Source organism: Pelodiscus sinensis, chromosome 10 (genome assembly GCF_049634645.1).
Source record: "Pelodiscus sinensis isolate JC-2024 chromosome 10, ASM4963464v1, whole genome shotgun sequence".
NCBI classification, from domain to species: domain Eukaryota; kingdom Metazoa; phylum Chordata; order Testudines; family Trionychidae; genus Pelodiscus; species Pelodiscus sinensis.
In genome coordinates, this window is record NC_134720.1 from 20,308,965 (window position 1) to 20,336,064 (window position 27,100).

General features: G+C 42.7%; 1 protein-coding gene across 6 annotated transcripts in view; it reads right to left on the reverse strand.

The window, feature by feature from the left end:
• Positions 1-6,811: 6,811 nt before the first annotated feature.
• Positions 6,812-27,100, reverse strand: part of TRIP12 (thyroid hormone receptor interactor 12) — a 173,555-nt gene continuing 153,266 nt past the window's right edge. For all 6 annotated transcript variants that reach the window (XM_075937630.1, XM_075937629.1, XM_075937628.1 and 3 more), the window contains 5 exons: positions 22,639-22,803; positions 12,246-12,359; positions 10,905-10,999; positions 10,567-10,670; positions 6,812-9,032 (listed from right to left, as the gene is read on the reverse strand). In XM_075937630.1, coding sequence (XP_075793745.1) covers positions 8,836-9,032; positions 10,567-10,670; positions 10,905-10,999; positions 12,246-12,359; positions 22,639-22,803 — 675 coding nt within the window. In that variant the 3' untranslated portion in view covers positions 6,812-8,835. The remainder of the gene's footprint in view (positions 9,033-10,566; positions 10,671-10,904; positions 11,000-12,245; positions 12,360-22,638; positions 22,804-27,100) is intronic.

A 27,100-nucleotide genomic window follows, 5' to 3' on the forward strand; every position in this document is an offset into this window, starting at 1 on the left:
AGCCCCTTCCCCAATCAACTCCTCCAAGTACCTGACCACATTCTTCTGCTCTTTCCCAGCCCCTCTTCACTCCCAGTCCTCGGTATCCCAACACCCCTGAAGGGAAGACTTTTAAACTAGCCCTAGCTCAGGCCTGGGCAAAATATGGGCCACGGGCCCAATCTAGCCCACCGGATCCGGCCCACGGAGGCAGCGGGGAGCCCCATGCAGGCTCCCCAGCTTGCCCCACAGCCACCTGTGCCCTGCAGAAATGAGGCTGCAGGGCTCCATTTCTGTTTTAAAACTGGAAGGGAGGGGGACGTTTTAGTAGCTGCCACAACCCCAGCACATTCTCATTGGCCCATTACTGGCAGAAACCAGCCAATGGGAACTGCTTGTTAGAATAACAGGCAGCTAAGAAGAATCACACCCTCATTCCTCGGCTCAGTTATTCATGAAGCACATGGCCAGGCAAACAAGCAGGCTGGGAAACATTTTAAGCTTTGCAGGCAGGCAGGCAGGCTAGTAAGTCTCTTGGCCACCGCCTGTTTCTGGCACCGCAGCCCTTTCCTATCCCAACTCTCTGCCACCCTCCCAACATACCCAAATTCTCTGTCCTCCTCTTAAATCCATACCCCCTCCCAGATCTGGCACTCCAATCACCTGCCCCAGATCACCATCCCCTCCTACCCTAGGTCACATCCCAAACCTCTGTATTCCCGTCCTCTGCCTTAGGTCACAACCACCTGCTTCATCCCGTCTCCCTCCTGCACCCCAGTCCCTTACTCTAAGCTTTCTTCTGCACCCAACCTGCATCCCAGACCCTGCACCTCCTCCATTAATATCATGATAGAGTGTAGCTCTCAACCACTTTCCAAAATCTTGGAGTGGACCCCCCCATCAAAAATTATTGCCCATCCCTGCCCCCAAAAGGTCCTTAATGAGCTGCAGGTTTTCTGATTAGCCTGCTGCTTCTGGCAAGTTCTTAATTGACCCCAGGTTCTTCATGACTGAGCTGCAGCAACCCCTGCATTGGTTACTTAGGGAAAAGAAAATAGTGCATCCAGGGACCAGTATATCTAACTTCTGTCAGACTATGGTAGCCCATTGGACTGGATTTGTCAGTTTGTATACAGAAACAGAAGGCCCAGTAGCTGCAAACACTGAGCTATGGGTGGCCTTATGTTTCTCAGTAGAAATATGAGGGTCTGGATTTTCTGGGATTTGTTTAGCAATTGGTAAGACTGTAGCTACTCCCAGCTGAACAACACATCCTTGTAGAAGGGATAAGGGAACTTTTCTTGGGTTTATGACAAAACATATTTGAAGCAGCTTCAGTAGGATTGCTGATCAAAATATCATGTAGAAGGGGATAGAGGTGAGTGCTCTGAGACCTAGAACTACCAGCAGCAACTTGGTAAAGTTCATAAGGGGAAACAATAGGCTGAGTGGCAGTTTTGTAGTGGTAGGGTGCTGTCCGCATGTCTTAAGTAGGCGGTAGTGATGGTGGTACAGAAGAACAGATGAGTGTAAATACATATTTTCTAGGTCCACTAACCTAAGGAAATCCCATGGGGACAGGAATGCCAACAGGCTTATTTCCATTTAATATCTTAGTTTTAGATGGGGGAGAGGGGAGATGGAGTAGGGTTGTATCATCTAGGAGAGAGTCATAACTCAGTACCTCTCTCACCCCCTTGTCGGTAGCCAACAGAGGATATTCTCCGGAGAAGGAAATTTTGTCTCCTCCCTTCAGATTTCAGCAGTGTCACATTTGCTTACAGGCAGTGCAACCAAGGTCCATTTTACTGCCTGACCTTTAGCTCCAGGCTTTTCCATTAGAGAATCTGCTGTTTTCTTTCTGGTACATTGTGGATAGACAGAGGAAAGGAGCTTATCTATTCTAGTCATTGTGTGTGAAGGAATGGGAACCTCTCAGAGGTACTGCTTACCGCACTCTCAACCATTTTTCCCCAGACAGGAAAGTTGATGGAATAGGAGCACAGGATTTGTGTACTGTGTATACCAGGTACAGTCCTTGGCTGCTGAGCTAGCGGTCACAGCCCTGGCTGAGACTCTAATTGTATTCATTGAGACTGCTGTCTCAAAAGGCTAGTGCGAGGGGTGTTTTCCTAAGGGTAGCGCTTAAGTCAGGTTGGTCCTGATCTTGCACAGACTTATGATCATCCAGCCTGGACATTGACTCTTGTAAAGCCTGTAGTAGCTAACACTAATGGGGGGGGGGGGGGGGGGGGAGCCTCAGAATCTCTTCTGACTTTGGTTTCTGCCCCCTCCCTGAATTGTGGGGAAAGAAATCCCTTCAAATGAAATTACATATTTTGCCTGAGATCACAGAATTGTCCTTTAGTATTTTTAACTTTAGGATTATAACTTACAGTATTTAAGTGCATCCTTGCTTAGGTGATTTATGCATCAGGGGTTTCCATTCCTCCTTGATCACATCCTCAAAGGACGAGTGCAGGTACATACTTTGAAAGCACGTATTTACCCTTATACTTGTCTTTGTGAATCTGCTCCAGGTTGATGTGGATGACAATGTCACAGCGCCCCTGCTTTATGAAAATTGGCTTATGAATATGCATGACTATATGTTTGCTAATCAGGTCATGTAACATTTCTGAAGTCCTCATCTGCTGAATCTGTACATCCTATTTTTGTACACATTTTAGTATGTGAAGGTAGAAATATGAAGCATGAATCTGTTTTTAAGTTCTACATGTGCTAATGGCAACCATTAGTGATACTTTACAAACATAATAGCTCAGTACTCCTCAAACTAATGACCCATTAATGATTTTATTTTTGCAGTAAGCCCAAAGTGTGGCTGGCCCTAAAAAGACAAGTAATCATGCCACCTCCTGGTGGTATCCATCTTGAATCTAGTATTTTTTCCATAAGGACAGGAAAACTGAACAAAGGGTTTTATCCTGGGAAAAAGTGTATTTATGGAATGGTAAGAAAGCAGGTCTTTCTTCAGCAAGGCTTTGATACTCTCTCCCCCACCTTCAGAGGATACACATGAAGAAACCTGAAAACAAAGAATTCTAAAGAAACCTGAAAAGCTGTAGCCCTAGGCCAGAATAAAAATTGATATTTTCCCACTTATGGGAAAGACTGATCAACACTGCTGCGACTAACCTGGAGCTGGGAACAGAATACCAGTTGACTATTAAAGCAACATCCTGCCCAATCCAGTGCACTGTTCAGGGATAATGTGTACTAAAGGAGTGGCTGCAGCTTTGCAATTTTAGCAGCTAGCTAGAGCCAGGATTTAACCACAGTTCTTGGGGAATGTCTAATCAAAGCAGGTATAGAATCTTCTGCTAACGTGTAATACTCAGCAATATAATGCTTAATACACCGGGGTATCGTCTGAGATGCCATATTCCATGGATGGAGATGGTCATGGCCAGATAATTCACCACCCTGATACCAACATGCGGAGCAGAACCCTTTGGAAACAAGAAATCTGCAGAGGGATCTGGTACAGTTGATCTGCCTTTTTAACAACAGGATGGCAAGAGGTGGGTAAGGACCACAGAGATTTGGCTGATTGCAGCAAACCATCCAGGATGGGAAGCAATTAAATACTGAATATCAGGTAGGAAGTCTCCTCCCCTGGCACTACAAGCAGATTCAAAGTAGTCACCATATGAGTCACCGAAGTATGGAAATACGTAGCATTCTAAGAGGCTGCAGAAGTCTTCCATTGTGCACATCTCATGCTTGATCAGGATTGAAATCAGCTCCTAGACATTATTAAAAAACAGGAGTTCTCTCAGTCATCCTCTTCAGAGAGGGTATCAATTATAGTTGTAGCACCAAATGGATCCAGGGGAATCAGATCAATGATATTTGTACTTTCGGCTTCTTTGCAGATAAAATGTCTTCCCTCCATCCACAAGGAGAGAAATTGAAGAGGTCCTGAGGTAATACCTAATAAGACACCCAAAACCACTAGTCCCCCTAACCAGCGAAGGTTAGGAACATGCCAAGAGTGGGAGAACTAAAAAGTGGTCCAACCTTGCTATAGGCTTTCCTCTATCCTCATTCTGGAGAGGGTGCAGGTCCAAGAAAGTATGTAGCAATGATCCAGTTCTTTGTGAGGGCCCTGATGGAGCATCAGAAGGTGTTCCAGGAGAAGACCAGCAATAGGAAATGGTCTCTTCCTAATGGGAACTGTGGAACCAGTGTCATTTGCCTCCTTTTACGTACCTCATACATCACACCCAGATCCAGAGCACATACTGGAGCTAAGGGTGGACTTGGGAGGCCACAGTGATGGAACTCTCCCAAACAGGAACTGTGTCAGGAAAAGGCAGAAGATCTGGAGGTACACATGGGCTCATCTCCATTACTGAAGCTGGAATTGAAGTAGCGCTCTGCTTCAGAACAATTCTGGTAGGACCAGAACTAGAGAGAGAAAGCTCAGATGCATGGGAACTGGCATTGTTAACATTGGCTATCTTGCTCCTCTCCCTTTTTCCTTAGCACTACAGCATCTGGTGCTGGCAGTACCTGATGGCCTTATTGAAAGGCACCATTTTACATATTTTTCCAGGATGTGGAAGAGGCAGTTGGAAGTGACACTGGCCCACAGATGCCACCACATGGGTGGCATCAGTGTGATCATTGAGGCATGGCACTAGTGAGTATGGCTAAACTCTTTTTTTAAAACTTTTGCAGAACCAGGACAGTGGGATCCAACCACACAGGCCTTAGGGCAAGTACTGCCTCAAGAACTTGACTGGGGAGCTGCAGGAATGGAATCTGGCCTTGAGCCGGGCTGTTGATCAGTACAGATGGATGTCACAGAGGCTGAGCCTGGCTCCTTAGACCTTCGAACCAAAGCCTGAACAGATCTCGATAGTCAAGCTAAGAGGGCTTCCTTAAGTTGGAGTGTTGTGGGCTCTTGTAGTGAAAGTCAAGAAGATCAATACTGCCAGCGGGAGTGTGACCTTTTCCCAAACTATTCAAGCACTGTATGTGGTCATCTCTTATCAAAGATGGGCAGCAAGAAAAACCCTTTTAAATGCCAGGCTTTTCCAGCTTTTTTTATTCCACCATTCCCCAGGGCCAAGGAAAACCTACACTATTACTGACATACTGTAAAAGTTAACACTAATTAAACATTGTAGAAAACTACTCTCAGCTTCAAAGGACTGGAGGAATTCACGTCCATCTTGGCATATGGTTGGGAGGAATGAGGGAAGGCATTCTGCCCTTTTTACAGCCTCTCCCTCAGTGTCAGGATGCTGAAAGGAGGGGCGCAGGAGTGTTCTAGTTGACTCCTCTAGAAGAGCCTGCTACCCAAGCTACTACAAAGTGCCACAGAACTCAAATGGGAATGTGAAGAGCTACTCAAAAGAACATTACGCCTTATCCACTAGAGATAGTAAAACATTTAACCACTAAGCATACCAATAAGCAGGTACTCAGTGCACTTTCTGGAAGAGGCAATAGCTAGGTTAAGCAGAAGCACTGTCTACACTGGGGGTCATGTGGCATAGTCATGTCTGATGGGCATGTGACTTTTTCATGTAACTATGCAGATGCAAAATTTCCAGTGTGGAACAGCTCAGAGTTTTTAAATTTATTTTTGAAGCAGGCATTGAACACCCATGAGGATAAGAAGTTAAAATTTTAAGTGGGCAATCTGCATGTGAATAAAATCTTTAGATGTAATCAGTTAAGTAAACATGTAAAAAGTAATGCATAATGGTAAATGTTTTTACATGTTTACTTGTGTGTTATCTGTATAAACTTCAATGCAAGTTTAATTATAAAAAATGACAAGCTGAATGGTTTTTAGAGATCAGGGATATGACAGATTAATGTCTTTAACAAGGAATAAGTCTAGGGTGAACAAGTTTTCAAAGGCCTTGTCTACCCAGTGTAACCTAAGCTGCTAATTAAAAACAAACAAACCATACACAAGAGGTCTAGTTACAGGTGTAAAATCCTCTATAGGAATTTACACAAGAATAAATCTGCCTTTTTCAGTTTAGGTTGTTGCTTTAAAAGAGATTTAAACAATGTCAAAAATAGCTTGAATAAAAGTATTCACATAGTATAAGGGGCGCACGGCAGGGGGCTATACATGTATAAAACCAGTACAATTGAGCCAGGAGAAAAGATTGCATGTTTCTCAGATTGCAAAGACCGTTTTCCTTGAATTATAACCATGCTGGCTAGGGGTTTAACTGTTGAGCAGTTTGCCTTTTGTATTGAATTGTATGACATGGACAAATATCCCTTAGAGATTAGGACGTATCCACCAAATTAAATTCTAGTGTGAATTATCCCCTTTTCAACCCACTTTTTCCTGAAGAGTTAACCCCAAAGCATAATCTGCCACCGTATAATTCTCTGAAGTAATTTTAGAGATACACTTAGTGCTTGTGAAAGGTCATGGAAACTGGTCTTCAGTTTATCCACAAAACAGATACAGCACAGTGACAGGTCATGCAGACTTCCCCACGCTGCCCTGCCAATGTGCCTTTATGCTGTCCTGGAATAAATCTACAGTTCAGTTTTGAAGTCCAATCAATCCATTGTCTGTCTGAAAGTGACAACTAAAATATCAATGTTCAACTCTGATACTAATTTTGTGAAGTGAACATTCATCCACAAGCACATGGACCGAGACCACCAACATCTTGTTTTTACATAGGCAATTGAACAGTCACCAGACTGCACAGCACCAGACTGCAATGGACTTTCAACTATCATACAATGGCTCTTACAAATTTGAGAACTCCTCAAGTCAATGAAAGCCAGATTCTGTAGGGAGACAACGTGGGTAAAAAAATATCAATACAGATGATATTTTAATACAAAATATTAGCTTTTTACACAAGTCAGTTTTTTTAAAATATAGAACCTTAAAAAATGAACAAGTTGCTATCCACACACTATAAACACGCATCTTTGTGCTCAGTTTGATCAAGTTTTCAGAACAATTTTAAACACCAGTCCATATTTTAAACACTGCCTTTAACTTTTATGAAATCTTTGCCACATTCTGCTCTACCAATATTATATGTACAGTGTGAAGCGCCTTCATTCACTTTTAATATGATAGTTAAACTGCTCAGTTATCAGATTCTTTGTGCAATGATTTCACAGTCGACTGCTCATGACAAGTTTGCATTACAGTTCTGTGGCACCTGGTATGAGCAACCACATGTAATTCTGTGAATGTTAACTGTAAAGAATGTCAGTTACATGTATTGAAATACATTTTTTCAAAGTACAAGTTCTTCAGCTAAATAAAAAAAATATTCATTTTGGGGAAATCTCAACTGATTAACCAGAGTTTTCAACAATTGCTGTGCACTGAAAAATTCATTTTTGATTTCTCAAAGTTGAATAAAATAATTAGCTATTTATCAGATTTTCATAGAGATGAACTATAGCATGTGCATCTCAGGAATGTTTGGAATCATCTGTTTTTGAACCCATAGAAAGGAAAAGCTTTCCTTCCTCTTTATCCACATTATCTAAGTTAAATAGCAGATCTTACAAACTCTTGTTTTAAAAGTAAATCATCCACAACATGTGGGCAGTTAACAAAGGAGATATAAGATGATTTACTTGTGTTGAAATAATTTACACAATTGAACTTATGCATACAGTAGAAAACTATGAACAAAAAGGTGAAGCAAACTTTTTTATTTATATTCAGGTAAAAACATTAACCTGATGAAGTAAATTATTGCAGATTTGAGAAATCAGCACATAAAACAGTTGGACAGAGCATTGCTTACAGGTGCTTTATCTGTGTCAAAAGACAAAGGCTGAACTGTTTGTTCCAAGCTAGCACTGGGGGGTAGGGGGCAAAGAGGGAGGCTACAAAAGTAAATCTGAACGTAAGACAAGAATAAGAAATTTTTTTCTTACTTGAACAGGGAATAAAACTGCTAATTTGTCTTTTAAAAAACTATACATCAATTTGAAATGTTCTGGCCTTATAATAATAAATACTGGCCAGCCCAATCTGTTGAATTTTCAACTACAGAAAAGAAAGGAATTCTTCCTAGTTTCTGGAAGAGGTTTTTGTTGCCTGAATCACTGTGTAAACAGTTCTAGAGTGTTATCTGGTAAAGACTGTAGCTAATATATCCTACTACTACGTTAAAACTAAGCTCTACCTAATTACAAAGGCTGAATTATATTGACAATATATATTTTTAATTCAGTAAAATTTAAATTATATCTTAATTTGAGAGAAAAACATGGAGCAATAAATGCCCATGCTAGCCAAAATGTAACAATTGTTGAGTGTTGCACACAAAAAAGAGCCATGTGAATTGCACATCAGACAATACAAGAGGAAGGGAAAAAATCAGAGGCATGTGAAGGTACACAGAACTAGGCTACTAAACTAGATTTGTCAAATACAGGTGTATTTTAATTTCTGTACTTATGTACAAAACTTGTCTTTGGAGGAAAAAACTGCAGACTTAGCTAGATGGATACACACAGCCCAATATTAAACTGCACAGCGACATTTATTGTTCCAGCCTGGAAAAACATCCCTTTTTTAAATTTCACACAGCAAAGCAAGTTAAAAACTTCACTCATCAAATAAATGATAATTTAAACAAGAACTTGCTAAAGAAACCTTGTCACAACAACTTTTTAGGGCCTGATCACTTTTAAGTCCATTGGGCCTTTAATGAATATCAACCAAGTGTCTTTGTTTATAATCTGCAAGGCGTTTTTCTACAACAAGAAGGCGTAACACGTTTCCTTGACTCAGGTGATACATTTAGAAAAGAATCATGATTTTCTCTTTGCTGTAACAGGCAGACATTGCATTTTTCATTGTGATCAGGAAAGATGGAATGACTGCTGCCCTTCTCTTGCAGCTATCAAGAGTTTTTCACGCATTATCTCAATACTTGAATAGTCCGGCAACTTGAGATAATTCACACAAGTCATTACTGAGGGCAAGAAGTCATCTGGATTTTCTGTAGACTCAAATGTCTTGCGTACAATTGTCAGTGGAGGATTCAAACTTCGAAAGCCTGAAAGAAGGAGAAAAGGTCCACTGTATTTGTCTGAATCTAATAGGAAAAGTGCTTTTTTCAAGAAACAATGCTGAAATTACTATTAAACTGATGCTAACTTAACATAGTTTGCATTCCAAGTGATGACTCTTCAACCTTTGCTTAAGATTATTTTCCACATCTATTACCACAACCTTAAAACTGAATATAAAAAGCTAGATGTACTTTCAATTTATGCCAAACTAATTTTGCTTTTTAGTTAAAGTGATCAAACTAGACAAATCCATTTCACTTTTTGGTTCCTTTGGCACTAGTACACTGTGGCAATCTATACATGAAAACTCAAGAATGTAAGTAGGGCCAAAGCACCATCGGGAACCTGGAAGTGCTCTGGGCAGCCGGACAATTGGAGCTGCTCTGTGCCTGGCTTCCTTGATGCAGCCGCTGCTCAAACTGACCAGCAGTGGCTGGATCGGGGACACCTGGGGCAGAGCTGGACTATCGGAAGGGGGAGTTATGAGGGGTCTGGGGTGGCATCCCGCCCCACCCCAGACCCCTCATAGCCCCCCCCCTTCCGATAGTCCGGCATATTTGATAATCTGGCACCCCCTGGGTCCTAAAGGTGACGGATTATCGGAAGTTTATTGTATGAAGCAGTTAAGAAAGCTGGCAAAAGGTATTTTATCTATAACTATTTTGATTTTTTTTCAAGTATACTTCCGTGCAACACATTAACAGGAGGTAGATTTCAAACACAGAAATCAAATATTCTCAGTTTTTCTTTTTATTCCTGTTCCTTCAAAAACCTGCATCCTCTTTTCATACCCTCTTCTACATATTAGGATTCAGAATCCATGTTTCTACGTGTATATTCTGAATAGGAAATTTTAGTGACTGTGCTTCCTATAAGAAAAAATACACTGCTATTTTATATTTTGGCCTACCATAACTTATTACAAGTCATCTCGTGGTCCACAATATAACCAGGAACATTTGTTTAAAGTAGACTATTTGTCATACAGCATGATAGCACCTATAAAATATTGCATATTGCAGACGACCCCCGACTTGTGACGTGATTGGTTCCTGGCGAAGTGTCACAAGTCGGGGGCGTCATAGCTTGAACCCTCATTGATGACAGGCGCCATGTGCAGTCATAAATGCGGGCTGAGGACGCAAGTCAGGGGGTTTCGGCCCCTTCTGCACTTTAAAAAAAAAATAGTTGTAAGTGCAGGTCGTCAGAACTCGGGCGGTCGCAACTCGAGGGTTTCTTGTTACTATAGTCTAGCTTGTAAAATTATTAACTTAAAATCTTTATTAAATTCAAGACACTTATTAATGCAAATGTCAAAGATTATTTTAGTTGAACTATTCCAAAATAACTTATAGCATCCCAGACTTCTCTTAATTGAAATGTCAGTTAACAGATCTGTAGGCATCTATTGAAGTGAAATGAACAGAAATGGTTTTGAATGATTTAGAAACGCATTAGCAGTGTTGATTTATACACACAAGTGCAGACATGATGTCAATATCCATTAAATAAACCCACCTCCTACTGGCAGTCTAGGGCTACCAGTCACAAATTGAAGAAATAATCTTTGTTGCTCACTATCAAAACTACTAAGAATTTCAAACAGGTACTTCACAGCTCGACTAAAAGAAAAAACACAAAAAACAGTTAGTTATTTTTAGAAGTATGTATTGTAAAGAAAAGAATAAAAGCTATCACAGCATTAACCACCAAGTCTCTCACACAGACAGTGTAAATTATAAAGCTATTTTCTTCCAAAAAAAACCTCTAAGATGTGTTTCATCATTTCACGTACAGCAACTAGGAAAGGTACTTAATATATTTCAACATATCTCCTAGTTTCAAATCTATATTACCTGTCATGTGTATAACCATGGTCTGGCCTGCAGCATTCCATTAATGTCTTTGCATCCCATGTGTCTGTTTTACTGCCACACAGGAGCTGATCCAACTACAGATTTAAGCAGAGAGAACAGGTTTGTCCTAGTGCTGATGATGAGTGAATACCGTACATGCTGGAACAACATTCAGGAAAGTTACAGTAGCCAATTTGTGCAATACTACACAGAGCTTATTTGACTTCAATAGTCCTAGCCCAATAATAGCTTCATGTATTAAATCCTGACATCTTCAGATCTCCTGCGTCACGAAGGTGGGAGGGAGGGGGTCCATCTCTTCCTGTAGTTAGAAGCAGTCCAAACTTTAGTCTCAGGCTATGGGAATTAGCCATGCCTGAATTTCAATGACATTTGGGTACTTAATAGTGGGAATTTTTTGTTTTAAGAATTCAAGTGGATTTAACTGGGTGCCTCCTTCTCCAGCGGATTAAAATAAGCTCCTTCTTTTTACTTTCAATGCCCTTTGCAGCCTCTCACAATCATACACCATCTCTCAGTATGCTCAAAATGTCAACTCCTGCCTCCACTCCATCAGCAGTGTCAGGCACCGTTATCTACAAGTTAAATTTTTAAACAAGCACTTTTGTGCTCTCCCCCATGTTACCCCTAGCACTTGGAACCAACACAAAACTACCTCACTGCTTCCGTTCAAGTCCCTCTATTCCCATGATACCTACTAAAGACTTCACAAATGATTAGACAGCTGGTATGCTGTGACCATTGCCTATCATGGGGATCATGCTCATCGTATCCTTTTGCTACCACATCCAACTATAATCACCTGCTGTCTCTTCTCTTGTATTTAGATGTAAGCTTTGTGGAAAGGGTCTTAGTTCCACATTTGTACAGAAGTGAGCACAATAGGGAGTCCATGTCTACAACCAGTGATTGCTCCCAAAACCACCACCACTACCTATGAGGTTTCTTGATTCCTGGAGTGTCCTCCAACATATCGGGAATATGTTAATCCAGAAATTTGCATATAGGCTGGATTACTTTCTTTGGCAAGAAAAACAGTTTTAATATACTAAATTTGATACAGAAGAATATTAAATTGACCTCCAAAACACTAATTAGAACTACTGTTAAATGCAGAAATCTCACAACATGACAACACGAGTACGCAGTATAAAACTCATTGAATCATCTTCGTTTCATGAATATATCACTCCACCTGTGTAAAAGTTAAACAATAACCTGCTCGTAGCTAAATATGGGGATAAGAATTTAGATTAATATTAATCTATAATCTTAGCCCCATAATAGATTGATATCAGTTATAAATTGACATCTACCAACCTCTTCAGGATAGAAGTACTGAAGATGACTGAGAGGGAAGACTGATTCAAATCCATCTCTGAAGGAGTCAAATTGTCTGGAAACACCTTCATTTAGTGCCCAGAATATAACCAGCTGTTAAAAAAAAAAACACAGTAAGTGAATAGGCTATGTGACAAGATATGTGAATATTCAACAGTGGAGTTATACAAAAGATATGACAACTTGGTAAAAGAATCACAACACAACCACGTATCCATATAAAGATGTGTGAACCTGAGCTTGATTAAGTAGGTGCTGTACAGTATTGCCCCACTTCTGTCACTTCTCACCAGCCCAACACTAGCCACCCATCAGCTGTATTATGTTGAAATGTAGCCTTCTGGGGGTGTTTGAAATAGAAATCCTTCAGATTTTAGGCAACAATACTGTATAATTTTTCTTGCTAGACATGCATGGATTGATTTTATAATGCATCGTCATATGATAATTTTGCTCCCCATTATCCCACAAGGTTTAACGGTTTAATGGACTTTACAGAAAGTGTGGGGGGGGGGGGGGGGGAGGAGGAAGGGGAAGAGGAGGAAGGTAGCTCCTTGCCAGATAGACTCCAATAGAGAAGGGAAGTAGGATGGGTTGTGGGGTGGACATGTGCAACATCTCAAAAAGCAATAGTTATAGAAAGGTAGATTACAGACACATGCACAGCCCAGCCCCTAAGCGATTGCATGTGTCTATTCCACTGTTGGTTACTCACAAATAGATTAACATGAAGACGGGGTTTACCCCAACAGCAATTGTAGAATAGCCAATCCAAAGCTGGCATAGTTACTGAATTCAAAGGAAATAGCGTAATGAACATCAACTGTGAGAACAGATGACCAGGTTGCTGCTATGCAAATATCTTAAATAGGTCCTTGTGCTAGGAAAGCTACTAAAGCTGCTTGTTAAATGAGCCAGTATTCTAGGTGACAGCAAGACATTCACTAGTCTGTAGCACAAATAAATAAGAGGAAATCCTCTGAGTAGAAACCAATTTAAACTTTCATGCAGTCTGCAAATCTGCTGAGGATCTATAGGACTTAGTGCAGTCCAAGTAAAATACTAATCATCTCTTCACAGCCACTAAATGAAGCTTCTACTCATCTAGAACCATCTGAGGCTTTGGGTAAAATGTTATATAAATTACCTGATTAATGTGGAAATCGCAAGCCATCTGTGTCAGGAATTTTAGGTGCAGGAGGGAAATGATCCTTATGGAAAACTATATACAGAGGCTCTAAAAGTAAGGCTTACAATTCAGCCAAATCTGACTGCTGAGGTTTCATGGCCAGAAACACCATTTTCAAAGAGAGAAGTTCAACAGAGGCCAACTTGTGGGAGGTTCAATTACTTTTGTTAATGCCAAGCTGAGATCTCTTAGGTGAACAGGTTCATGCCCAACCCCTTTTGAAATCTAATTGTTATGGGGTTAGAAAAACGTGATTATCCACAGGAGAATGGAATGCAGAAATAATTGCTTAGCTGCTGGACCTTGATGTTTTAGGTGCAATAGATAATTGAAAATGATGCCTGCCTTGGAGAAACATTTCTATTGGGACAAGATAGAAAAATGTTTTCATTTGGCCAAGTAAGTACTCCTATTGAAGGCTCTATGCCATTTGAAAGCACTTCCTGAATACCTTCCAAGCAAAGTAATTCTCAAGTATTAGCCATGATAAATCCACTTGGTCAAGTGGAAGGTCCATAGGCTGGGATGGAGAAGATGGCCATGGTCCTGAGAAATCAGATCTGAAATGAATTGAAGAGATGGACAAGGTTTCACTAACTATGCTAGAAGGGTTGAGACCCAATGTTGCCAAGGCCATGGTGATGCTATGAGTATAAGGCAAGCATGATTCTGCTTGGCACCGAACAGAGTTCTAGGTAATAATGATATCAGAAGAATGGCAAGCACAGCAAGACATTGGCCCGTGATAACAGAAAAGCATTTTTCAAAAAACCTGGACTGTGACATCACCCCCCCCCCCACCTGCCTGGAGCACAAGTGATGCCATTCTATGTTGCAAACAGGTGCACTTCAGAGTCACCCACAGCTGGTTTGGATGGACCTACTCATGTGCAGGTGTAGTGATCATTTGTAGTGAGCAAAGAAGGACCAGCACAAGCGACTTGCCAACATGTTCTGCTCTTTTTGGGTGGTAAACAGTTTTGAGATTAATGGAGCTGGTTATGGAGAACATCTGAAGTACAATTGCCTTCTGGCACAGTTTGGGTGAACACACTTTTCCCTGTCAGTTTACACAGTCCATAGTTGCCATATTGTCCATTGAACACTAGACTTTTTTTCTTCACAGTATGTGGATGGAAAGTCAAACAGGTTAGACAAATAGCACTCTAACATTTACGTGAGCCCTCAGCTCCTGGAAGGACCACAGCTCTTGAATTTGTAGGATTTTGATGTATTACCCACAACCCAGGAATGAAGCATCCATGAACAACAAAAGCATTGGATGCAACGACACAAAAGCAACTTATAAACAAAAGTTCAATGGTCTGTCCACCCCCAGAATTGAGACACCAGTGTGCACTGAAGTTATGGGATGTGCTTTTGGATCCAACATCAGGTCTTAGCATGTTTGGTGTCTTGCCTGGGGCAGAAATGCATCAGCTTCCATAGCATCCAAGAATGGTTTTGATCAAAAAGAATAGTTTGAGGCTTTAAAACTGATTCAGACAGATCAGTAGCAGCCCCAGAGCACTGAAGCAGGAATGAATGATTGTTATGCTGGAAATTATTTAATATTCAGACCAACCTCTCAGCAGCCAGTCATCCAGGACTGCATTTATAACCATTCATTCCCCTCAAAGGAGAGGTACCCTGGACTGAGCTGCTGCATCCAATCAAATATCTTGCCCTCCTCTACTATCCAATGAACTCCTGCCTGGAGTCCTCCAGTAGCCTTGTATTTAAATTTCAGGATGTTTTCCCATAAGAGAAAGTTGTAGCAACTTAGGAGAACTTGCTGTTAGCAATTCTAAATCATAGGCTCATATCCAAACAAATGCAGCCTCGGATTCTCTACCAACCTTTCTGTGGTGTCACCACTTAGTAGCTTGGCTCACCTGCTCTTCAATAGCTGCCACCACTAAAGAGCTTGGGGGGAGGTGAGGGTAGCTTTATTCTAAATCCTCAGAAGATACTAGCATTTCCCCACTTGCCCGTTTAGCCATATAAAAGAAGGGGCCTGCCAAAGAATTGAGTCTCCACAATTGCTCTGTCAGCCAGTAATGCCACTTTGGAAGGCCCCATAGAGGCTAACGTCCACTGGCTTGTTTGACTTCTCACAGATCTCTTCCACTTGAACATTTAACACCAAAGCCATTGATAAACCTTTAAAATCTCTTGTGGTAGTGAATCACTCATCTTTAAAGCTTCATATGGTCTTAAGCAAGATGATGCACTAGGTCACTGAGGCAAAAACTAGTCTACCTCTAATGGTGGTGGAACTGTCAGAGTAACCTGCAGCTGCTTGGTATCAGTTGTGGGCATCTGGTAATGTTTCTGTGGTGCTCATGATCGTATGCACCCTTGAGAAAATCAACAGAAAAGGCGAAAAAAGGCAAACCAACTATGTCTAAAAAGACTACTGATGATGTGGGCCCATGGCAATGTACTAGTGGTGAGAATGCTATTACATCCATGAACCCTACTAATGCAGGGTAGGCGTTCCCTCTGCTATGGGATACAAGAGACCTCATTTACAAATCCAATAAAGATGAAACCAAGTCCAACAATAGTGGAGAAGAATGTGTGGGGGCAGGAAACCAGTAAAGCCAAACTCAGGGGTAGTGATACCAGCTAGTTCCAGTCTTACTCAGGAAACATATTGGCCTCTTGGGGCACCACATACTGTTGTGGAGCTAGTGTAGGAATTAGTTTTTGTTACCAACCAAAACCCATCCTGTACAATAGGAAACATCAGTACCAAAAGATCAAGGAGTTTTCTAGTATCATCAGTACCAAAATTGGGTCTTGAGTTTCATATCTTTGTATAGCAACTTTTGGAGCCAGTCTTGACTGCCTTGGTAGAGATTCTGGAGTCAATGAACCCTTCTTAGCAGAGGAACTCTTGGGGGGAGGGAGGAGGACACTTTCCTTCAGATCCCTCCTGGAGTCCTTGCTTTCCGGTGGCCTCAGCACCAATGGTCTCGCTGAATGAGATTTACATCTCTTCGTTATTAGAGACACTGAACATGGTGCTAAAGACATCTTGGGAGACGTACTCAGTACTGATGGTACCACTTGGGAGTATGCTCTGAACATGAATGCTATGATGCAGAGCAAACTGCCATCTCCAGAAGGAGAAAGTCCCATTGCTCTATTTTTTTAGTGCAAGGTTTAAAACCCTCCAGAATGGGACACTTGTCACCAGTGTTCCCTCTAAGCTGGGCAGCAGCACAGCTTCACAGGTCATTAATCAGCCCCACCCAGTCAGTCAGCTCCGTGCATGGAGCCCATAGCCTCTGACCAGGCGAGGCTGTGCTGCGGCGCAGCTTAGAGAGAACATTGCTCATCACTCATGTGGCATTCCAAACATTTTAGGCAGCTGGGATATGGATCACTGACTAACATCAACCTGGCTCACAACCAACAGGACTTAAACCTTGGAGAGCCAGGCATGGCTCCAGTTCCGCTCCATGTCCAGGGGCTTGTCTAGACCACGTGGAAGATTCGAAAGAGGATATGCAAATTCCATGGGAAAATAGTCGGGACAGAGCTTATTTGGCAACCCCCTCCCCTTTTTGAAAAGCTGCGTAAACCTCATATTTAAAAAGTGAGATCGGAAGCTATGCAAATTCCCACATAATTTACATATCCTCTTTCTAACCTTCCGTGTAGTCTAAACATAGCCCAGGTGATCAAATTTAGTCCAACGGCTCTAAAATGCTGAAACCTACCAAGATGAGCTATACTCTATCTAACCACTATTAAATAAACAAGGTGGATACAAAGACTAAGGGAAATAAAACTGTGATATCCCTACAAAGGCAGCACATTCAGTAACAAACATCACTAGTGGTAAGGAGGAGCTGGGGGTGGCAGAGTTTAGGACAGTTTCATTCTGCTATATCTGTATGCAGTAGTGCACAACAGCAAATGGCACTTAAGCAACATGAATGCTAACTACTGAGGGAAAATGTTTTCTGACATCTATACCCAAGGCACACACAAAATTATATATGGAATCATTCTTGAACTACCTATTTACAGAGCGGTAAGACCACACAACACATCAAGCAAAGAGGCTCAAAGTCCTGAGTCATGGGTAGTGAGAAGGAACTGAGTGACAGTTGGTATTGCTTCACCCTCTGTGTCCTCAATAAGAAGCACGAGGTCACTCAGGATATAAGCACTACCCTCAGTGGGACACTGCTGGTCCAAAGAATCTGAACTCAAAGCATGGAATGCATACAAACTGGTGGTGGCAAACGTATCGACACAGCACTCAATGTATGGGAGTTGAAAACTTGACTGCTTACATGATCAGGCAGAAATTCAAGAACTAAATTTTCTAAGTGTGTTACCCACCCTCTTGCCCAAATAATGCAAACTGATCACCAGAGCATTTCTTATACTGCTTATTAGTTTATTTTGGTTCTGTGAAGCAGGAAATTGGGGGTGTTCTAACTACTATTGCCAGTGACCATCTGAAATGCTTTGTGGAAGTGAGTTCTGATGCATACAGGGATGCGATTGCTATTTTAATCAATCCAGTTGCTAGCATAGACGAGAAAGTGCTTCAAGCAAGACTCCGAAGATCATTTTCTTTCACATGGCTATCTGGGCTTGCAGTAGAAGAGTCCCAAAGTATTTGCAGAAGCCAATAATCTTACGTAGCAATGTGTTGCGTTACTAGTTCAACACTTGGCCCAGTAATTTCTGATTTTGTTTTCAGAGTTGCTGAGAACCCACAGCTCCCAGTGAGAAGTCATGCTTTTTATAAGCACATACTCCATGGATACAAAAAAAGGACGGTTGCTTACTTTTTGTAAATGTTATTCTTAGAAATGTGTTGCTCATGTTCCATTCCATGTTCCGTTCCATTCCATATATGTGTACGCATGCACATTTTCCAACAAATTTTTACCCTAACAATACCTAGGCGTGGCACTGCTGTGGCGTTGTACAAAAGCCACAGCCAGCTCCTCACCCAATCAGTCCTTCTTGCCAGTTCATTTTGACAGAGGGGAGGTGGATGGGATTTGGAATAGCCATGAACACCACATCTGAAAGAACAGTTACAAAAGGTAAGTAACCATTTTTTCTTCAAAAGATTGCTCATGTGCTTTTCAATATGTGCCTGACCAACAGCTCCCTTGGAAGAAGGGTCAAAAGTCATCTAGGGGCAGATGCAAAAACTGCCCTGCCAAATGCTGCACCATCACAGGTGTGTTGCACATGTCTGAAGGGCTGCATAGACAACCATGTCACTGCTCAGAAGATGGCCTGGATCAGAATACTCTTGAGGAAAGCTGCCAAAGATGCCTGGGCTCTAGTGGAGTGAGCAGTCACTGGAGGGGACAGTAGCTTCACTAAGTCGTAACACACGCTTATACAGAAGGTGAGCCAGTGGAACAGTCATTGAGAGGAAATAGGGAATCCTTCCATCCTCTGTGAGCAAAATAATGAGTTCTGGTGACTTTTGAAACTGCTTCGGACGTGACCAGTGGATGGCGGCAAGGACCACCACCTAAAATGCGGTACACTGTGAAGCATAAGTGACTATAGCACACTGCTTTGTAAATGTGTGCTTAGAGGTCCATGTTGCTGCTCAACAAACGTTACGTAGGAAGGCCATAGAGGTGGCCATTGCTCTAGTGGAGCATGCCCGCAATTGGGTTGGTAATGGCACCTTATTGATATTATAGCAATCTTTAATATAGTTTCTTAGCCATTTTGAGCCTCGGTTTTGAGATTGCGTGGCCTTTGGAGCGATCTGCTATGGAAATGAACAGTTTAGAAGAGCATCTAGGTAAAAGGTAATCACCCGTCGAACATCCAAGGAGCGGAGTTGTGCCACATTAGCATCAGGATGAAGCTTCTGGTGGAAAACGGGTAAGTATACAGGTTCACTGAGGTGTAAGTATGCAACTATTTTTAGGAGAAATTTTGGATGTGGCCTTAACACTACTTTGTCTTTGTAGGAGGTCTTAAATAGCAGATCTGCCATGAGTGCGGCCAATTCGCTGACCCTCCTTGCTGTTGTGATTGCTAGTAAGAAAGTAACTTTTCTGGAAAGATGGGTCAGAGAGTATGTTGCCATTGGCTCAAATTGAGTGTGGGTTAAGGTGTTACGGCTGAGGTTGAGATCCCAAAGTGGCACGGTCAGCTTTATTGGGGGAAGGTATTATTAATACCTTTTAAAAATTTCTTTGTTGTCGGATGTTTGAATATAGTGTGACTATCATGCTCACCTGAAATAGTCACTAAGTGGACCTTTATTGAGGAGTTGGAGAGGTTCTGTTTCTTTAATGAGAGAAGATACTCTAGGACCATCATGAGTTGTGTGGAACAGTGCTGCAGCGTTCTGTGGTTTGCCCACTTAGAAAAATGGCACCATTTCTGTAAATAGGTCCTTCTTGTACTCTGTTTGCGACAATTCAGGATTATAGTGCAAACTTCCTCCAAACAGGTCTGGTCTGGTCTTTTGTACTCATTCCTGGAAGACCTAGGCCTCGAGGTGGAGCTTCTGTATGTGCATTTTGCTAACAGCACTGCACAGTTTGCTATCCTTATCTCAAGGACTGCAAAAAGGATTATGATTTCCTGTCCAGAATGTCCAGTCTCTTCCATTCTTTGTTATGAGGCATGGATTTGTATTGTGTGTTTGCTTACCCCTATTGTGGGCTGCATTAACCACCAACAAATTTGGTGCTGGGTGGGTGAACAAAAATGCAGCCCTTTTAGCAGGAACATAATGCTTCGAGGCCTGTACTATGCTGGTCAATTTGTGCTGAATCTCAGGAACATCGACTAAGGAGGTATTTGCCACGCTCTTGTAAAGTTGTCCCCTGCTGTTAGGGGAGGAGACATTATCGTCTCATCCTGAGAAGGTGAGGAGATGTGTAAAGGAGACAATGTGTCTTCCTCCTGAGAGTCATCCAGATCTTCCAACTTCTCTGATGTTGGATCCTGTAGCTGCTGGTGGCCTGGAGACCATGGACTCAGGTCTAGGTGGCGCCGACAACTGTGGTATTGGTGCTTGAGCCTTTAAGGAACCCCATGGATCCTATCCCTGCCAAGGTTGTGGGAGTGGAATGGGAAGGAGTCATGGAAAAGGTTGCCACATCTGGAGCTGTTGCTGCTGCTGTACCTGCGTGGTTGGTTTTGGAGAAGAATATTGTGGGGAGAAGGTGATCTCCTAATTGTCACTGTTACTAGAAAAGGGAGGGGCTGAGCTTGATGGCGTTGCAAGCTTGCTTGATCCCTCTAATGTTGGTGTGGCGTCAGTACCGAATAACAAGTGTGCCCAGTACCGATACTACTGCCAGGTCTTGGTGTATAGACAGTGGCCTTGGTGGAGCAAAGGTTGGTACTGCTGGTGCGGAGGGCTGTGGTCGTTGTGGTACTATGTCTCCCTGTACTCTCAACATAGTCGGTACCAGGGAAAGTTCAGTACTTGGAGACAGTACCAACTTTGTCAGTGTCTGTATTGGCAGCTCTGTTCAGCTCTTGGCCACACTATGATGTGGCAGTTTGTGTACAGTTTGTCGGTGTCAGCACTGCAGTGGCGGTCTTCTTTGGTTTCGGTACTGAGACAGCAGGGCATGTGTCTTTAGTGGACACTGCCCTTCAGGGTTTGTCTGTACAAGACTTCACCGGTGCCTGCACATCTCCCGAAGCCTGTGCCTTAGATGAGGAAGGCTTGTGCTGAGGGGATAACCTCTTTGGTGGCCTCTCTGCCAAAGGTCAAGTGAGTTTTCATCAGAGCTCCAAGCACTGGTGCTGTAGGGGCTGGTACTACCCTTAATGGCATTGCCAGCATCTGTCTCACAGCATATGGAGCTACAGTCATCTGTACTGGAGGTAATGGGCCTGGCACTACCAGTACCACCCAGCAGCTTGGACATCAACAAGGAGCTGGATGTTGATGCCAGAGGTGCCGAAGACAAGAATGTCTCTGCCACCCGTGTTGATCTCAGTGCTATTTTGCAAGGCATGTAGTCAGTCCTCCCATGTCACTCCTGCTTGATATGGCTTAGGAGAGTGGGACATCATCTCAATGAGATTCCTTGCAGCCTCAAAAGATGTCTGGTGCTGACAGAAGATCAATATCCTCTTACAGCCAGTTCCCGTCCAGGGAGACTATGACCACTGGGTTCAAAGGCAGTGCCGGTGGTGTCACAGGAGGCGGGCTACAAGTGGGTGGCCTTGCACTGGGCATGCCCCACCAGGGCTCTTCTACAGTTCCTTAGCTGGCCACCAGCCTCTGCCAGTCTTCTTTCTCTTGGCTAGCACCTGTGTCTCACGCTCAACCCTGCATGGGGGAGAGTGGGGGGGAGGGAAGGCTATGGACAGAGCATTCCTTCAGTGCCAGATCATGTAATGAAACCAAGGCACCTCTCACTACTGATGCTGAGGACCGCATTGCCACCTCTCTTAGGAGAAACTTGAACCAGTGGTCCTGCTCCTTCTTTGTCCAGTAATAAAATCTCCTAGAGATGGGACACTTGTCCTTTTGGTGTCTCTCACCCAGACACTTAAGTGAACGAGTGAGAGTTTCTTCCTTGGGAATAAACTTGCCCCAGCTCTTGCAGGCTTTGAATCCTTGAGAGTATAGCATGCCCCGAGACCAGGGCTAAAGTGTGTGTGTGGCGGGGGGGAAAAGGGGAGACGGGACAGCAATACTATGTACTCAACTAACTACAGAATGTAACAAATAACTATAATGAACACTGAAAAAGCTTTTCCAGTGACCATAACGAACGATAAAGAAGGAACTCAAAGGGTGTGGGTCAGCTGTGCCACATATATACTGCTACAATGCCGCCATGCTAGGGGGCTCCACAGCCAATCCTACAGGTACTGCTAGGCTGAATGCTTTCCGCAGACCATGCACACATATTGGAATGCACCTGAGCAATCACTCAGGAAATACATTTATTGAAACCTTAAGAAACAGATGTTTCTACAATCAAGCTGTATAATACTAATCACAAATACTAGGAGTCTGTTTTCTTATCCCGATATTCACAAAAACAGAAGCAACTAGGTGTAAACTACTAATATTATGACCAACATGGAAAAAAGCAATTAATATATATATGAAAATAAACATTGAACTAACTATGAAATAGAAGAATTAGATGACTTAAAAAAAAAAAAAATCACAGCTTCACTTTTACGTACTCTGAGATATTCTTCTAAATTGTGGATGGTGACAGGTATATCTTTCCCCCCTTTTTTCAGCTCTATATTGGGAAACCCAGGTAATGTGAAATCCAGTCCTAGATCTTCCACTGAGCAGCCATTCATATTGAGTGTCTCCAATGCATACTGTAAACTTTCTTTGGTCTAAAAAAAGAAAGAAAATTAAAGCCAGCGAGTAATTAACTTTAGTTTATCAACAGATTATTTAGCATTCTAACGTTTAACATTGATAACATGGTACTCAGTGCAGATCAGATACAGATGACAGATTAAAGGGGAACACTTATTCTATATACACATTAAAAGTTTATGAATCAAGACAGTTAACAATATCTGCCTTGACTTTGAACAAATCTGGAAAATGACCAAAGCACAGTTTTGGTGATGTTTCTGTAATTACTTTACTTCAGAAGCAGAAGCAGCCACATAGCAAAGACTGGTGTGAAAAAACACCACCACAAAAAACAAGGCTTTGTTTAAAGCCAACAAACAGGTTTTCAAAAATAGAAGCCATCAACTTAAAAGCCAAGAATTACATTGATTTTCTGAGGAGAAGATTGTTACTGTAAATGAGGGCTGTAATAAGCACACATACTATTTTCCATCTTTTTACTGTTGGGAAATTAAAAATCACATTTGGGGAAGAGAGGGGGAGAAGAGTCAAACTTGCACATTTAATAGTAAGTTTTCATGTTCATGACAATACATAATGAAAATTCAGGACTCAAAGTGAGTACTACTAGTTCCTATCGGCAGGTGGGGAACAAATTAGGTGCCAATATGCTGGCAGTAAAATGACAAAGTATGGGGTTTTTTTAATTTTAAAAATGTCATGTCAAAAATCTACCACCATTCTCCTAAAAAATGTTGTTGATATTTATGGTTAATAATGGAAAATCCACAGAAGTCTAAAAATACACACATTTCAAAAGATATCTGAAAACAAATAAAACTGGAATTTGGAGTATTTATTGCACAAATCTGTAAATTAACAGATGCTGTATGGAAATCTGTGGAGTGGTTTTAAGTTTTCTTATGCAACACAAAAGGTGCCTTAGCTGCATTACATACAAAGATGTAAGTGTCCCAACAACAGTTTAGCAAGCTTAGAGGTTTTTCTTGCAACAGATTAGGAAACCCTGTTGTAAAAGTTTTTTTAAAAAGCCTTTAAGGTGAAATGGAAAAGATTTAAATTAGTAAAACTGTTTAAAATTGTATGTTAATAGCTTGTGTTAACTTTAGGCAGTTAATAGTGTAAAGTTAGCACAGGCAGTTAACCTAAAATTTTGAAATGTTTACAAATTTAAATTTTTTAATTCACTTTAAAGGGTTCTTTTTGAACACTGAGGGTATGTCTACACTACCCCGCTAGTTCGAACTAGCAGGGGTAATGTAGTCATCCGCACTTGCAAATGAAGCCTGGGATTTGAATTTCCCGGGCTTCATTTGCATGAAGCTGGCCGGCGCCATTTTTAAATGCTGGCTAGTTTGGACTCCGTGCCGCGCGGCTACACGTGGCACGGACTAGCTAGTTCAGATTAGGCTTCTAATCCAAACTAGCTGTACGCCTCGTGGAACAAGTACGCTTTTGAGTTTCTCTTTCAACAGTGAATGACATCGTTAACATCAAAAGCAGTGCACAGGAAGTCCTTCAATCCACCTTTAAGTCTTCTATTTAAGCATATGTAAACGCTATGAGACAGAGGTGTGATTCCAAGATCACATACACAAACTGGAACTTGACCTCTGAGCTAGCATGCTAAAAATAGCAGCATTTACTACAGCTGCAGCACAGGTTAGTTATCTGTCCCAGTACCATGAGGTTCAGGTAGGTTTATACTAGGGATGTAAAAATGTGGTAAAAAATGCAACTGTGTAACCACTAAAAATAATAACAGTAATACCGCAGAGACAGCAGCATGTGTAAAGCTTAAATAAACTTTACACTGCAGAGCCGGCAGCAAAGCCGCCTCTCCAGGAGCAAGGCCAGCAAGGGCTGCTGTCCCTGCTCCCAGGGAGGACACGCTGATGCTGTTCCCGCTCCTGAGTTGCTCCAGCCCCTACTGATTAACCAGAACTGGTAAACCTCACCGTTAAGGTAACCTAGTTCTGTGGTCTTCAATCTTTTTAACCACAAAAAGATCACTTTTTCAATTTAAGTGTGATGTAAGTTCTACCTCAAAACCAAATACCCTTGCCCAGCTTCCTTCACACACCTTCTGAGGCCCCACCCCTGCTCCATCCCTTCTCAGAGACCTCACCCTGTTCACTCCATCTCCTTTCCTCCCTCAGCCTCATTCACTTTCACCAGGCTGGGTAGGGGGCTGGAGTGCAGGCGCTGGTCTTGGGCCAAAGGGCTCAGAGCATGGAAGGGGCTTCAGGCTTAGCCCAGGGCAGGAAAATTCAGGTCCAGGAGGGGGTTCAGGATGCAAGCTCTAGGAAGGAGTTTGAGTGCAGGGGGACTCACGTCTGGGGCAGGAGACTGGGTGTAGGAGAGGGTTCAGGGATGGAACAGGGATTCAAGATGCAGACTCCAGCTGGGCACCATTTAACTGAGACTGCTTCCGGATGGTGGAACAGTGGGGTTAAGAGGCAGGCTTACTCCTCCCCTCGCCCTGCACCACTCCTGAAAGCAGCCTGCATGAACAGCAATAGCTCCATGCGCTGCCTCTCATCTACAGGCACTGAGCCCACAGCTTCTACTGGCCACGGTTCCCCATTACTGATCAATGGGAGCTTCAGGAGCCATGTCTGCAGGCAAGGACAGCATGTGGAGACCTCCTGCTCTGCCATTCTCAGGGGCTTCAGTGACATGCCAGCCAGGCAGCCACTTCCATAAGCAGTCATTACCACAGGGATAATTACTCCATCCACAACAGGTTAGGCATTTTAGAACTCAGTAATCAAAGTATGAAATTTAAGCGCAAGAGAGAAAAGAAAATTATGAAATGCACAAACCAGTCAAAACCCAAAAATAACCTGCTTAGCAAGCAGTAAAAGTAGTAACAACAACCCCCCATGTATGTGTTGGGTTGGAAGATGCAAGTGAAGGGCACTGTGTGGGAGAGAATGAGACACACCCACAGTGTACAAGAGTGACAGATATTTGCATTGCCAAGTTCCCTCCATCCCCTTCTCTCTGTGTAGATAGGGTACAGGTACCGAAGTGGGGGGGGAGGAGCGATATCCAGACATCAGCCCTGCCCCTCTTCTCCTTCCTGCACAGCAAGCAGAAGGCTCCCAGGGGGGCAGATCCAAGCCAGAGGGCAGGAGCAGCATGACAGTGGGTGGAGGGGTAACTGAAGTGCCAGCGCTTTACAGTTTCCTAGCCAAACCTGCAGAGACAGGCTGTTCTGCACAGAAGGCTTGAAAACATCTTTGCTTCTGTAGGTAAGTTTTCCTTGTGGTATGTTTTCTACTATTCAGAATGGATCTCTGGAGGACAATCATGTTTGCCCATCAGAGAGCCATCCCAAGGCAAATACAAAAACATTCAACCCAGATCTGGGAACTGTATCTGTCTTGGCTATGAGGGTTCTAGGAGAATGGCCACAGATCTCTTACTTAAACAAATTTAAGACACTGAACAATGGTTCTAGGGGTGAGCAGACAGCATTTCCGAAGAAACTGTAGCCCCTCATGCAGAAATGTCAGCTGTTCACATTGGACACAGACACAAAGAAAGAACGTTGTAAGTATTAGGGTACATCTAGACTACATGCCTCTGTCGCCAGAGGCATGTAGATTAGGCTACCAGACATAGTAAAATGAAGCGGCGATTTAAATAATCGCCGCTTCATTTAAATTTACATGGCTGCCGCGCTGAGCCGACAAACAGCTGATCAGCTGTTTGTCGGCTCAGCGCAATAGTCTGAACGCGCGGGTGTCGACATCAAAGGTGTTTGTCGACCACCCAGGTATGTCTCTTGGAATGAGGTATACCTGGGTGGTCGACAAATACCTTTGATGTCGACACCCGCGCGTCCAGACTATCGTGCTGAGCCGACAAACAGCTGATCAGCTGTTTGTCGGCTCAGCGCGGCAGCCATGTAAATTTAAATGAAGCGGCGATTATTTAAATCGCCGCTTCATTTTACTATGTCTGGTAGCCTAATCTACATGCCTCTGGCGACAGAGGCATGTAGTCTAGACGTACCCTTAGTTAGATTCCCAGGCTAGCCCAAAATAGCTTATTTAACCCATAATGCAGCTGATTTGCAATGAAAAATACTAGTTTTTTTAAATTTAACCTTGAATGTGGTGCTTGAAGAAAGGCAAGGTTTAGAGAAAAATGAGGTGGTAGAATGATGAAACTTAAGGGAATCCCCCGGTTGCTGCCACCCTCTCTTCCCCACTGGCTCAGCACCCACTCTGGTAACCCCCCAGTCCCATCTCCTGGCCAACCCCCTATGGGCTGCACCCAAATCCCCCGCTCACCAAG